This window comes from Seriola dumerili, unplaced genomic scaffold (assembly GCF_002260705.1).
Source record: "Seriola dumerili isolate Sdu_G_001 unplaced genomic scaffold, Sdu_1.0 BDQW01000264.1, whole genome shotgun sequence".
NCBI classification, from domain to species: Eukaryota; Metazoa; Chordata; class Actinopteri; order Carangiformes; family Carangidae; genus Seriola; species Seriola dumerili.
The window spans coordinates 115,557-130,415 of NW_019174519.1; the positions used below are offsets into that span (position 1 = coordinate 115,557).

The 14,859-nt window shown below is 41.4% G+C and overlaps 1 protein-coding gene across 1 annotated transcript in view; it reads right to left on the reverse strand.

Annotated features, from left to right (window-relative positions):
* LOC111230381 (storkhead-box protein 2-like) overlaps window positions 1–14,859 on the reverse strand; it is a 100,161-nt gene that overhangs the window by 19,096 nt on the left and 66,206 nt on the right. The window contains exon 2 of the mRNA XM_022757093.1: window positions 680–832. Coding sequence (XP_022612814.1) covers window positions 680–832 — 153 coding nt within the window. The remainder of the gene's footprint in view (window positions 1–679; window positions 833–14,859) is intronic.

The window sequence follows — 14,859 nt, forward strand, 5'->3', positions numbered from 1 at the left end:
TAAAGCCAGTTGTTGCACACCTTAAGCTACATGTGGTTTAGTTCCTGTAGGGGAATGTATTGCAGAGGAGGTGTTTATAGGTGGAAACACTCGTACGAGCAGCTCTCTTGCTTCAGGTGCTTTCCGTTCAGACCATGTGCCTCTCTTCCCTCACTCACATTCACTCCTGCATACGAATGGGCCTCCAGGTGAAGCTGCTCGCTGGCAGGTGAACATTCACTGTGTGCATCATAGGACAGATGTGGCTGTCTACTCACTGCCCAGAGCGACAACACATTTATCACCAGAACTCTATGTGAGGAAGAAATATGGGCAGCAAAAAGAAATATGAAAATGAAGACTGGTTCTGTCACTATACTGATGTACTGATATGTAAGCAGTGTCTTAATGTTGTGGGTGGTCCAGGTGGCACAAAACAACACCTCATCTGCAGTGTAAATTATGAGGTACAGTACTTCTCTTTGAAAATAGTTAAGTGTGGTTTCACTAAATAAAAATACAACACAACAGAACAGATACAATAAATAACAGGAATGTACAGCTCTTCAATAAATGCTCTGGGAGCTCCTGTATATATTCAGATGAGTTAAGGCAATAATAAATGTGAATATGTGAAGCAGCAGGAGACAGAGGCTGGTGTGTGGTGTTGGCTCGATGGAGGTGTATGAGCGGGTGTTACCTGGAAAACATGTCTGCAGGTGTTCAGTTAGGGCCTCCTGAGTGACAGGCTTATGGGCGGAGTTCATAGCAGAGATAGCCAATAGCAATACCTCTCCCAAAGGGATGAACTGCGATTGGCTGATGGGGGACATACTGATGGGTGACACATCACCTGTGAAAAGACAGAAATCGGTCACTTGGGTTTAGAATGAGTGAGACTGGATTCAAACATGCTAGAACCAGAACCTGAACTGGAACATGGTGCAGTGTCATGTCCCAGATCTGACTTTTTAGATGCTGGAGAAATAATGCGCCACCTGTCCCAGCTGTCACATATCCATCTCTCCCCCCATTTACCCAATAAAGGCAGAAAATTCCAACAAAAAAAAAACAGTAAAAAAAAGACATTAAATCAAAATCACTCTTTTTCTGCCAGAGCATGTAAACATAAACATACATGAACATAGTTACATCCTGCCTGGTTGAGACTAAGGCACAACATGTAATTAGAGATCCTCAGCAGCACCAAACACCAGCCTCCAACACATACATTTAATGTAGGGATGGACCAATATGGTTTTTTCAGGGTGCAGATAATGATTATTGGTAATCAAGGAGACCGATAACCGATATTTGGAACTGATATGCACACACAAAACTACTGCTGTAGGACACTCACCATGGCATCCAGGTGTTTCTATTATTTTGTCCAGCCCATTTATATCAATGAATGTACGGTAAATAACAGAAACACCTCTGTATAATGTGATACACCTCCAAACACAACATCCTACACAATGATAATCAACAACTGTCTAAAACTATCTTAATAAAAACCAAACAATATAACCTCCATGATACTGCAGATTATCTAGATGTTCCTAATAAACTGACAGTGTGTAGTGTATATTAGTAATTATCAGTTGTATGCACAGGCTGCAAAGAGCCTGAATGGAATTAACTGGTTGATTTTGGTGCTATGATTTAATAGTTTTATTATATATTATTATTATCAACGAATAAGACATTTTACCCCTCCCCTTTTAAAATGTAATGCAGTAACACATTTACTCAGAGATATTTTATTTCATCGGTTATTGGTTAAAAAAAACATAACGATACCAGTAATTGGAAAATGCTGAATATTACCATCAAAAATCGGTTGAACCCTAATTTAATGTGAAACACAACAATTTGATCAAATGTAATATCTTTCAATTATTTACAACAACCGGCCAGCTGGGGCCGCTCTGTGTGGAGTGTCTGTGCGGGTTTCCTCTGGGTGCTCCAGGTTCCCTCTACAGTCCAAAGAGCTGCTTGTCTGTCTCTTAAGTGTCAGTCTTGTGGTTGACTGGTGGCCTGTTCTAGTGGATGCCACCTCTGGCCAACTGTCAGCTGGGATGGGCTCCATTCCCCGTGACCCTCAAGGATAAGCAGTATAGCTAATGGATGCACATTTACAGCGAGTGGGAGCATAGAAGTGAACTATATACTGATGGCACACAAGTTGGAATGCTCTGCCTTTACTCTGCCATACTGTATAAAAGGTACAAACACGGGATGAGAGGCATTGTTGTTCTGCCGGCATGGAGCCAGCATGGAGGTAGTCCCAGAGCCAGATCCACTTCTGTGTAAAAGATAGACCCAGCATGGTGGGACAGATGCTGACACTGTTGTGCTGCACGTCAAACTTCTGATTCTGAAACACTGGTATTCTACCTGAAATCACATCTTGGGTAAACAAGCAAAGGCAACCCAATGATGGGTCTTCTTCATGGTGACATGGTGGGGTCTCTGTGTAAGAGGGGCTTGTGATGTGTCCTTTGACCTCTTCATTTTCACGTGTGACAATGCTACTGTACAGAGACATATGAAGTCAGTTACAACGTATCCTTCTCTGATTCCTTTTGCTCCTATCACATGGCCCTTTTCTGGGTGAGAACAACGATTCTCAGTCTGTGTTTTCTGCCGCCATGATGCCTGACATTCATGTTCTACTCTCAGTAACAGTTCCACCTCGACGATGGTCAAATCAAAGAAATCTCTGGTCTTACTTTTTGCCTTTGCTGTTCCTCGTTTGTAGTATTTTCTGCAACTGTTCAACTGACTGCAGACCAGACAATCTGCATCCTGTTTACAGCAGCATGTGCATGCCCAGTGTCATGTGATATGCGTTTTCAGGCGTGTTAGTAAGGACATTATTTCTGATACAGAGCTAAAGCACCTGGACAGAGATTGTTTTCATTCTGAATGAAAACATACTAGTGTGGACGCAGAGTCTGGTGTTATTCTGTTAGTCTATAAGCCTGGTGTTATTCTGTATTTTTCATGAGAAGAGAAAAATCAGCATGTGTCTGTCTCAGTCAGTCAGTACTTTCTGATATCCCTCCTCTGTCTGTGGCTCTCTGCTCTGAACTTCTTGGTTGCAGCTGAAAACAGAAATCTTTAAAAACACAAATATATCGCTTTGCTTTAAAGAAAAGTCTCAGTTATCTCCTCAAGCAGCTGATCGCTGTCGTTTTAAACAAATTGAAGGAAATAGTGCATCTGTTGGGGACTATTTTCAAAGGCGGATTAATCCACATTTGGTGTTGTAGTGAGTATTTGGGGCAGTGGACGTTGTGTGAGAGTCTAAATTAACTACAGTGTGTGTGTTCATGATGATGTAAGAACATTACCATGAACACAGTGTGAGTCACAGATGTGTTTTAATAGTTGTTGGACAACAATGGAGCTGTGTGGCTCAGAGGGATGAGCTCTATCAGCTGTAGGTACACACACACATTCACTGCTGTTGTCTGTTGTCTCACATCAGGGTGATGTGGAACAGTCTCCTGAATATGCTGATCGATGTACTTCCTTTTCCTTTGCAGAAAGGAGGAAGATGCTGCTTGACGGACAGCTCCAGACAGTGGGGGGAGCCAGATTTAAGTGACTTGTTCTCACTTGTTGAGTTGGTTTTTTACACCTGACTGAAATCTGATCACAGTGTGAGCCAGACCTCCAGATGTTATCTGACTGATCTGATCTCATTTCAATATATTCTGTTGCATTTAAACCAAAATGAACATGTGCTTCCCCATCAGATACACAGATCACATGTTAATTCCAGCTGGAAATTAGGCTACGTGCACAAATGATTTCCTTCTAATGAGTCCCAGAAGTTATTGTACCTTCCTCCGGCTTGTTGTATAACGTCACTATGCAATTTAAATGTCCAGAAAAAGTATCTGGACACTGAAGATGTGATGTTCATGTCAGTGGACAGCAAGATATTTGTGATGGATTTATACTAGGGCTGAACAGTTGTCAAAATATTATCAAAAATCACAATGTGGCCAAATGCAATATCCAAATCACATGAACTGTGCCTTTGCTAAAGGTAAAATGTGTCACAATAACAGACCATAAATGAAGCTTTGAAGACGCCCGGCCTACACATCATAATCTCCACGTGTAAAGGAACATGCTTGTTTGGGTCCCAACAAAAATCACATCATCATCATGTTTATATTTTTTCAATTAAAATTAAATACAAAAATGACCATATGACTCATGTCGTCATATCTGCCAAAATAATCACAATATGATATTTTTGTCATTGTCATCATTGAGCCCTAATTACTACGTCCACACTGATATGTTTTCATTTTAAAACTGCAGTTGATTAGTTGCACAAAATCCACTGAATGAGGAACAGTAAAGACAGTTGTAGCATTAAAATACTGAATTTAGGATATATGGAGTAGTTAGTTTCCAAGAAGCAGGGACTTCACTTTCTATTCAGACAGACATACATCCTATTCTAGGATTGATTATTTCTTTACCCCAAAGGTAGAGCTACATAGGATAGTGGAAATTGAGATACCGCCTATCACTATTTCTGATCATGCACCTGTTTCACTGAAAGAGATATAGGACATAGACCAACAACCAAACAATGGAGACTTAATACATCATTCCTTAATGACAAAGAATTTTCCTCCTTCATTACAGATGAGCTCAAGAAATATTTAGATACCTATTCCTCCTCAGAAAGGACACCTGATATTGTAGGATTGTGCCAAAGCATATATTAGTGGCCGCGTTATTTCATTCACATCTACAAGGATAACAGAGAGGGATGCCAGAGAGCGGGAATTAGAAGATAAAATAAAAGAGTTGGTACATAAACATAAACAACCTGCATCGATTAGTGTCATAAATGATTTAAATGCAACTCATAGACAACTTAATAGTCTGTTATGAGATAAGGTTGAGGGAAGCTTAAGATTCACTAGCCAAAAATACTATGAATACGGAAACAGAGCAAGTAGAGTATTAGCATTTAGACTGAGAAAACAACAATCTTCTAATATAGTACAGCAGTGTTTCCTCTACATTCATTTAGCAGTGGTGGCCCGCCACTGCTAAATCATAGCCGCCACGCCTTCAAATTTTTATTTTTTTTTTTTATTGTCGCAAATGCACCACCACCACATCTCTCCACCTTCACAGCACAGCCTGTGTGATGATGAGCGCAACAGCGGGGGGAGGGGAGGAGAGGGGAGGGAGGGAGTGGGGTGGTTGGGGGATCCTATTGGAGTTAATTACTCGCGAGAGCGCGGCCTTGAAAGTGACGTCACGTCAGACACCAGGTCAGAGTCAGAGAAGTGTAGTCGTGAGGAATAAGGCAGCGAATTACCGGAGAAAAGGTAAACTTATTAGCCAACTCAGTGACGCTAACTTGGGTAAACTAATTGATAGCATTGAGCTAATATCTACACGTCATTATGTATTAACTGCTGACTGCATTTTCAGATGAGCTTGTTCAGATACTTCTCTAAGAAGAGAAAGACAACAGATGAAGAAGACGCTAGTCAGGTAGCCTATCATAAGCCTTTTACTGACTCGTAAATGATGATGGTTAGGTAAAAAATAATATTTTAATGTTCACACTTGTAATCAGATGTGATGTGAGTGTAAACTATATAACGCTGAAAATCAAGTGCTCTGAGCCTGGGTGCAAACTTTGCCACTGACTCTACAGCCCCATCTAGCTCATCTTTATATGTTTATTTAATATTTTTATTTATTTAATGTTATTGTTTTATTTATTTTTTACTTTTTACATTTTCAACTGGTTAGAGTTGAAGTAACATTTATTTTTCACAAAACAAAGGTATTTATTTTTCTTGACATTGTATATGGATATATATTGTAAAAGTTCAATGGCAGCGATAAAAGCATTTTCAACTGGCCAGCCAATAAATAGGTTTTGAAAGTAAAATCTGCTGTCAACTGCTCATTTGGTCATTTGTGTATCATCTTGGACAGAGTCAACTTAGAGTGGTAATTCATAAAGTGGGTAAAGACCCCACTGAATGCCATAGACCACTATCACTGCTGAACGGGGATCTGTGCATACTAACAGCAATTCTGGCTAGATGAGTTAATCAGACCATTACCCAAATTATACACCCTGGTCAGACTGGATTTATCATTGTAAGGTATTATGGAGACAATTTACGACGCCTATTAAAGACAATATCCCATTGAATAGATAAGAAATCAGAGTCAATGATCATATGCCTAGATGCTCAAAAGGCATTTGATCGAGTATCATGGCAATATTTACTTCAAACATTAAAACGGTTCAGCTTTGGCCCCAACTTTATAAATCGGGTACAGACACTTTATTGATCCTCTCAGGTGGCTGTCAAAGTTAATGGATATAGATCAGGAAGATTTACACTAGAACAAGGATGAAGACAAGGTTGTTCTCTGTCGCCCCTGCTGTTTGCTAGTAGCATCACACGGCTGGTCCAGTTCAATAAAGATGATAATAATATAAAAAGAATCATAATAAACAGAGAGAAGCACAAAATATCACTGTTTGCCAATGATGTCTTATTGTATTTGACAGAACCTACATCAACAATACCACATTTAAAGGGGCTCATCTCTCAGTATCGGTATTACTCAGGATACAAGGTCAATGTGGAACAAATTCAAATTCAAACACAAGGAGGGAATTCAAATGGAAAATAATCACCAGATTTTTCAGAACACCAGAAATAACAGCCAAGATGGGCCCAACAGATCCCAGTTCATGTTGGAGGAACTGCAGAACACACATTGCCAATCACACTCATATATTCTGGCTGTGCTCTAAACTTAGTCTATTCTGGAGAGAGGTATTTGATGCCCTCAAAGAGGTTTTCAAGCAGGATATTCCACAAAGCCCCACAGTGGCATTACTGGGAGCAATACCTAAGGGTCTGGACAGGAAGGCAGAGAAATACCTTTGCTCACAGCAGCATTGAAACGTATAACCACTAGTTGGTTGAAACCAGATCCCCCCACATATAATATATGGATCCAAAAAGCATGGAACCTTTATCAGAAGGAGCAAATTACGTATACATTAAGGCTCCAAAATTCCACTTTTTACGATGGAGTCCTGTCATGACTTTATTAATTCAATGAAGTTCATTATACTATGGTGCCTTGCCCTCCTGCTTAACATTTACCTAATTACACTTTATGTACATGCACCACATGCATCACATTCCGTCTCTCTCAAGAGTAAATATTCCACCTGTATTCTTATCTATCTATCTATCTTTCATTATACCTCATTTCACATCAATGGGTTTGTTTTTTATATGAGAGTGAATATGTGTATGCATGTATATGTATGTGTATATATGTCTATATATATGTGGATACTAATGCCTTTTTTTATTATCTTTGTGTTGTTTTCTTGCTTAATACTTGAATTTAATATGCATAAAGGCTATGTACAGCTGTAAAAGAAAAAATAAAGTAACCATATGAAAATATGTATATTGTACCATTGTTGATAAAAACTAAATAAAAAAAAAATACATAATGTAACTGAACAACAGCTGCAAGCAAAGACAACAAGGTTAGTAACACTGGTAATTCATTATCCAAAGGTCTCAGTTTCTGTCCATCCAGATACAACAGAAACCCTAGAGTTTTCAAAATAAAAAAGGTCCACAAGAGTTTGGAGCAGTAGTGTGGATGGCAGGAGTAAATATAACAATAGTGACAAGTTTTAAAACTAAAACGTAGTAGTGTGGTTGTAGCCTAATACTGATTCATTCAGTTTGGGAACTAGGAAACCCATTAAATCTTGAAAGAACAAGCACTGTTGACTGTAACTGACCCCAAACATCAGTAGAGATGGGGAACGGTGAAACAACTTGCAGCAGATTTACACAGAAGAGCAAAGGGTGAGATGGGAGATGCAGAGATGGTGGCAACACACACTATAATGTGAGTGAGGTGAACTTTAGAATTTATGTGATCGCAATGTCAACGTCATAATGTGTCACATATAGACGGTCACAGATTAAAGTACAAACCAATATACAGTGTGCTAGTCATGTTTTGTTTCATCATGTGTCACCACATCAGCCTCACTGCTCCAGGTCCCTGAACTCCATTCTTCACAAACATATTCCTTAATGTTTAGATCATGGCGGTGGAGAGCGCCATCTAACACGTCACTCCAAAATCTCCCATAGTTCAATTGTACTGAGATCAGGTGACTGTGAAGGTCACAGCATATGACTAACATTATTTTCATCCTCATCAGACCCTCAGTGACCCCTGTGACCTGTGGATGGACACACCGTCATCCAGTTTCTCCACTCATTCTTCAGGTCTAGTCTTCAAGCTAGTAAGCACACCCTTGAATTGAGATTATTTGGTCACCCATACTGTTCTCTATGTCAAGAATGAATTTCCTCATTCAAACATAAATGGACTTCAAAAGCCACCATAATAAAGACCAGAATTAACCATCAGCTACTGCTGTTTCTGTGTCATACACAGACTGACAGACCTGAATACAGACCTGCATGTGAGTTTTTTGCTTAACTTACCAAAAGCTGCTCAACAACAAAAAAGCTTTAGAGCAAAGAACTCTAAAGAGAGAGAGACGAACAACACTGAAGACAGAACAGCTGCAGACCACCATGATGACCGTTTCATACTCTGACAGCTGCAGGACCAACCCAAACCTCACACACACACACACACACACACACACAGTGAGTGGGGGAGGTGGCAAAAAGTATGTGTGTTAGAAAGAACAGCTGAGTGAGAAGCCATATCCTGTTGCTTCTCATGGTGTTTGTACAGTAAATGCATCATCAGTTCAGGTATGCACCCTGGCCCAAACTGAAGAGGTTTGAATGTGGTTGAGTGAGGTCTGAGGTTTGAGCCCATTCAACCAGCTGAGCTTACACAGCTTGTTTACACATCTATTGGTCAAATATACTTGTGTCTGGCTACTTGGGCTTTGTACCTGCTTTACCAAGGATAAGAAGTTTTAAATGTTTTGATCTAAAGTGTGAGAATAGAAACAGTCAGTAAAACCTTGTTCAGAGCTGAAGGCCTGTCTCTGTCCACTACTGACACTGCTGCTCTTATTATTGTTACTGATACTGCTGTTGATTCCATTACAATTGATACTACCACCACTGTCATTATTACTAATAACACTACTTACATTATTACAACTACGTCTGCAGTGCCAGTACCAAGACTGTTACCATTAGTACAGCTACCACTGCTCCATCTTCTAGTCACATCTGTACTTAACTACAAGATTACTCCTGCCTACTACCGCTGCTAACACAGCTGGCACCACCACCACTACTTATAGTATTACCACCTCTGCTGCTGCTATCCCTGATGCTACCACTGCTGTTTAAAGGAGCTCTGTGTAAGTTTTCTCTGCTGTTGAATGTGATTTCTCGTCAGCAGCAGCTGGTGGTGTTTGTCTCTTGACAATCTTCAGCCATCGTTGTCTTTATAGTACAAGAGGTTATAATACGTCCTCTGAGCAGCTATGTCTTCAGGACAAACTGGAGGTTACAGCGAGTCTCTATTGGAAGATGGTGATGAGATCAGTCAGGGTTAGCTGGTTAGCATGCTAACTTCAGTAGAAGAAAAGACATGATAGAGACAAAAGTTAAAATTGGTGTTTGTTTCCACCTCTGGAGACAGCTGTTGGTGAGTAAAGGAATGAAGTTTGATGCTGAACTCACATTTCTTCTAGACTGGTAAGGGAACAGCTGCTAATGCTAATGCTAATGTTAGCTATGTAGCGATAGCAAAACTTACATATACTGTAGCTCCTTAAAGGATAATTCTGGTTGTATTTTTGCATTGTTGTTGATTATTTCTGTCAACATATGCATGAGGAAGGATTCATTAAGAAGAAGACCAGCAGTTGGAGAAAACTGATCTGATACCAGCATCTCCGACCGTTAAAGATCGAGTCTGAACAAGGCTGAAGCAGCAGAGATATCTGGACTTGTGCTATCATCAGGTCAACATGTTCATTTGTCCAATACTTTGTTTATGACTCAATACCACATTCCCATCAGCCTCAGCTCTGCTTTGTGTTCAGTGGGCATTACCTAATGACAGCATGCTAACACAGTTAGATGATAGTTAACAGTGTAAACATATCTGCTAAACATCAGCATGTTAACACTATGATTGTGAGCATGTTAACATGCTGAGGTAAGCATTTAGCTAAGAGCACTGCTGTCCCCTCACAGAGCTGCTAGCATGACTGGAAAGTAGCTGAAAGCTACAAAGAGCAGAAATGTGATGACTGAGCAGCAACTGGATCTGAAGACTGAAGATTGGAGTTCACACATATCACACACTGTAGGATTTTATCTGCCCACTGTCAACACCAGCTGACCCAGACTGGACCAGACCCATGTAGAAAAAAGAGGAACTGGATATATTTAGTCTTCTTGTACAGATGTTGAGCAGAATTGATCAAAGAGCCTCTTCATGATGGTTTTGATCTGAGAAGCCAAATCCCAGTAGTTTATAGTGCATGTTTTGTTGCTATGAGATATTAAACATCAGACGTGTGGGACTAGTTCTGCTCTGCTGTACTAATATAAAACTGAAGTCACAGGCTGAGCTGAGCCAACTGTAACTAAAGCTGTGGAGCGTAACTTTAACACAACAACATGAGACCTGCGTTATAAAAAATATTAATGAACACCCACCAACACCACCACTACTATTATCCTGTTACTACTACTGGACCCAGTGCTGCTGCTGCTGTCTGTTACTGACGACTGTTACTGATAACATCACATTTGCTCGCTGTAGTTTGAGTTCACTCGATCTGTTCCTCCTGCTTTTCATCAAACCGACTGCTGCTTGATTTGCTCTGAACACACTGACCACTGTCACACAGCAGGAAGCTAACTCTCTCTTACACACACACACACACACACACCCACACACACAAACACAGAACACACTGTAGTACATCATATGGAGTGAAAGCATCAACTGTCGACTGTTGGTTTTCAGGATCTGCATCAGCAGGAGAGTTTGTGTTGGATCCAGGACTGGCAGTAAAATCACTGAGCTGAAGGTAAAGAGGAGACATTTTGTAGCAGCAGGCGTTAGCTTAGAGATCTGCTCACTCCATTACTACTACACTGTCCAACACAGACAAGGACAGAGCTCACAGGAGGATGAGACTCAGGGAGAGAAAGACAAGGAGGAAGGAAGGAACAGAGTGGTGAGAGAAGAAAAAAGAGAGAGTAATAATGAAAGAATGGAGCATTGATCGTCCATGTCTGTCTCTCTGCAGTGGTAGTAAACAATCAGCCAGCCTCCTTTGTCCACAGCACTAAACCACACCCCCTCCTTTTGTCATGCTCTCCCTCCTTCCCTCTCTCTCTCCCTCCCTCTCTTACTCACTGTTTCTCACCCTCCATTTCTCTCTCCCTCCATCCTTCCATTTTTAATTTTTTTACAAACCTCCATTATCTCTCTTTGCTACAGTAGCTTAGCATCTGTCACTCTTCTCTCTCACTCTCTGTAGAGCTGTGATGCTATGCTGCTAATGCTAACTAGCAGCTGCTGCTAACAGGCTACCTAACGGCAGGCAGACAGACAGACAGACAGACAGACAGACAGACACGCAGACACACAGACAGGCGGACAGACAGACTTATACCTTGGCTGATAGTAATCCACTCCTTTAGGAAAAACAGAATCCAGTTAAAAGCCTCTCAGTGTAGCTTCTGATGGCAGTGCTGCTCTCTCTCTCTCTTTCTCTCTCTCTCTCTCAGACACACACACTAGCTCATCCTTCTCTCACACACACACACTCTGCTCCTCCCCCTCCCCTCTCTCACACACACAGGCGTCGTCCACCTCTGTTCTCTCTCTCTCTCTCTCTCTCTCTCTCTCTCTCTCTCTCAAACACACACACAAACACACACTCTTTTCCCACTCACACACAAATGAGCATTCAGTCAAGGGCTACCCACAATCCCCTGCGCCACACAAAGACAAGGGGGTGTGACCAATCACACACTGCCTCACTCTGCACCGTGTTTTTTTCCTCCCTCACTGTATAATGCCCACCGACATACAAGCTGGTGGGCGGGCTGCTGAGAGGGTTGCCATGACAACGCATCCCCAGTTGCTCTTTGTTGCTATAGCTCGCATATTCACACATACACACACACACACACACACACACACAGTCTCCACAGTCATCTCCATGTCTCTGCTCTGCTATACATCTCTGCTACACTGTGCGTATGTGTGTGTGTGTGTGTCCGCACATGCTCTCTGAGCCAGTGTTGCAGTACTGCAGCTGGGTTCTGGTGTGACCCAGTTAGAACACTAAGGCTGGATGTAGGACACACACACACACACACACACACACACACACACACACACACACACACACAGCTGACAGAACATTCCTGAACTATGAAAGGATTGCTTGTATAAATAGAACAGTGCGGTTACTGTATATTATCATTATGAGGAAGCTGAAGTAGTTCTACATTTTCTAATTATCACCACATACTGTTCACTGATGACCAGCTGTTATGGTACATACGGATGATACTACAGATGTAGTGTTAAGTATGTAGTGTAGTAAGAGGACAATAAAGCTACTTCTTCATGGTTATCACTTCAATGTTTCCCAGCACAAGACAGTGCTCCTCTGTGAGATTTAGTCTCTGGATTTCCTGTATTGTGCTGGTTGATTTCTCCACCTTCTCTTCACCCTGCACATGTATAGCCGCGTTTCCTACGCAGGAACTTTCTCCAGGAACCAAGAACCTTTAGAGGAACTATGCGTGTTTCCACTGCAGGAACCAGGGTCTAAAATCGACCCCCAAAAAGGTACTTGGTCGGGAGGTACTACTTTCCAAAGGTTCAGGAACTTTGGGGGGTGTGGTCTGCAGTGCTGAACATTTCTGTTCATATTTCACCCACCATGTTTAAAAGTCAGCGGTGAGCGAGCAAACAAACACACTCTCCACACCGTGAAACAGGTCCAAGAGAAGGAAAAAAAACTGAAACAGGACTTCAGAAAAATAAAGAACCACAACAGCCGGAGTGGCGAGGGTTGCCACCCATCACGTATAATACGGGATCGTCCTATAATTGAAAATAAAATGCTGCGTCCTGTATTGAATATATACGGGACACAATTTGTCCCGTAATTTCGTTCATGTTATGTCCTCAAAGTGCTGTGAATAATGTAATGTCAAGTAATAATTTTGCATAATCTTCCGAGACTTTAGGCCGTGGTGGAAACGCAGACAACAATGGGCCGTACACTAACCGTACCAAAAACAGTGTATGTGAGTACACAGCTTTTTGATCTAAATGTTAAAAGTTCATTACAATCATGGGCAAGTCTGTTCTAGTGTTCTGCCAGTGTGAAATGACTGAAGTGTTGTTTACTGGCCACCAACATCTGGCTAAATATCTGTTGTTGTCAGAAGTCGAAGCAGGTAAAAAAGGATCCATGTTTGTTCTCCCACCCTCAACATCAACATGCATTCAGCTGCACAGTTAACACCATGGATGGCATGTCCTCACATCATAGTTTAAAAGCTTGTGTGTGGTGGATGTGGTACTGTCAGACCACAGTAGACTATATCAACCACTCATAACCAGATGTGATGCCTGGTTTGTGGGTGTTCGTGCTGGAACTCCTTGACAAACAGCAGCTGTGTTCAGGGACTGTGAGCAGCTTGCTCAAGTCTTCCTGCCAATGTGTTCCAGACCAAAATGCAAACTTGTGCTCACTGACCATGTCTGGTGATGCAGTGTTTCCCATATATTAATTTATTTGTTGCGGCCTGGCACAATATCAACACTGACCACCACATATTCATTTCTTTTAATATTTCAAATGGGTAAAATCTTGTTTCATTGTAGAGCTGTGTGCAGAGCATTGTTTTACTCAGCCCCTCCTTTCCCCACTCTCTTAGAAACACATGACAATGTACCTGTCTGCTATAGTCGGACTGGCCATCTGAGCACCGGGAGAAATCCTACCACATCAGTGTGCCAGTGGACCGTTTCTGTCTGTGTCTGTACTTGCCTTCTCTGCGTGTCAGTCATTCAGGGTGTGCAGGGCTTGTGCTGGGACTGGGCTCACAACCCTCACCAACCTGACCTGAGTTAGTAAGGGTTGTTATTTGTTTGACAAAATGAAGCAATGGAGCTGTGTATATTGTCCAGTTATTTATTTATTTGTCACAAAGTGGCTGTGGCTCAGGAAGAAGGGCAGGTTGTCCACTAATCAGAAGTTTGGTGGTTCGATCCCCGGCTCCTCCAGTCTGCATGTTATAAGTGTCCTTGGGTTAGAATATAGAAGTGCTGTATGGATGTGTGTGTGAATGTAGCTTGCAGTGGTCGATAAGACTATGAAAGCGTTGTATAAGTGCAGTCCACTCACTTACTAAAATATCAACCTCCACTACTGATAAATTGAAATTCTGTGGGAAGCACTGCAGTGCATCCTGTAGCTGTAGACACTGCCCAGATGTACACTTTGTTACTGTGTTCACCTTTCTGTTCTTTTATAGATTAAATGAATGACATAAAATTTTCATTAAATGAGCTTTAGAGCTGCTGGAAGGTTTTTTTTTTTCAACTTTGGACAAAGCCATGCTAGCTGTTTACTGCTGCCTCCAGTCTTTATGCTAAGCTAAGCTAACCACATCCTAATTGCAGCTCTGTGCTGAAATCTCACTCCAGGCCTTTATTTACCTCACCTGCAGAAGGAAACAGATGTTTATTAGATCTAGGTCTTAATTTCTAACTCCCTCTGTGTGACAAGAAGCCTTGTTTTGATTTCCTGTTTGTCCTTCAAAG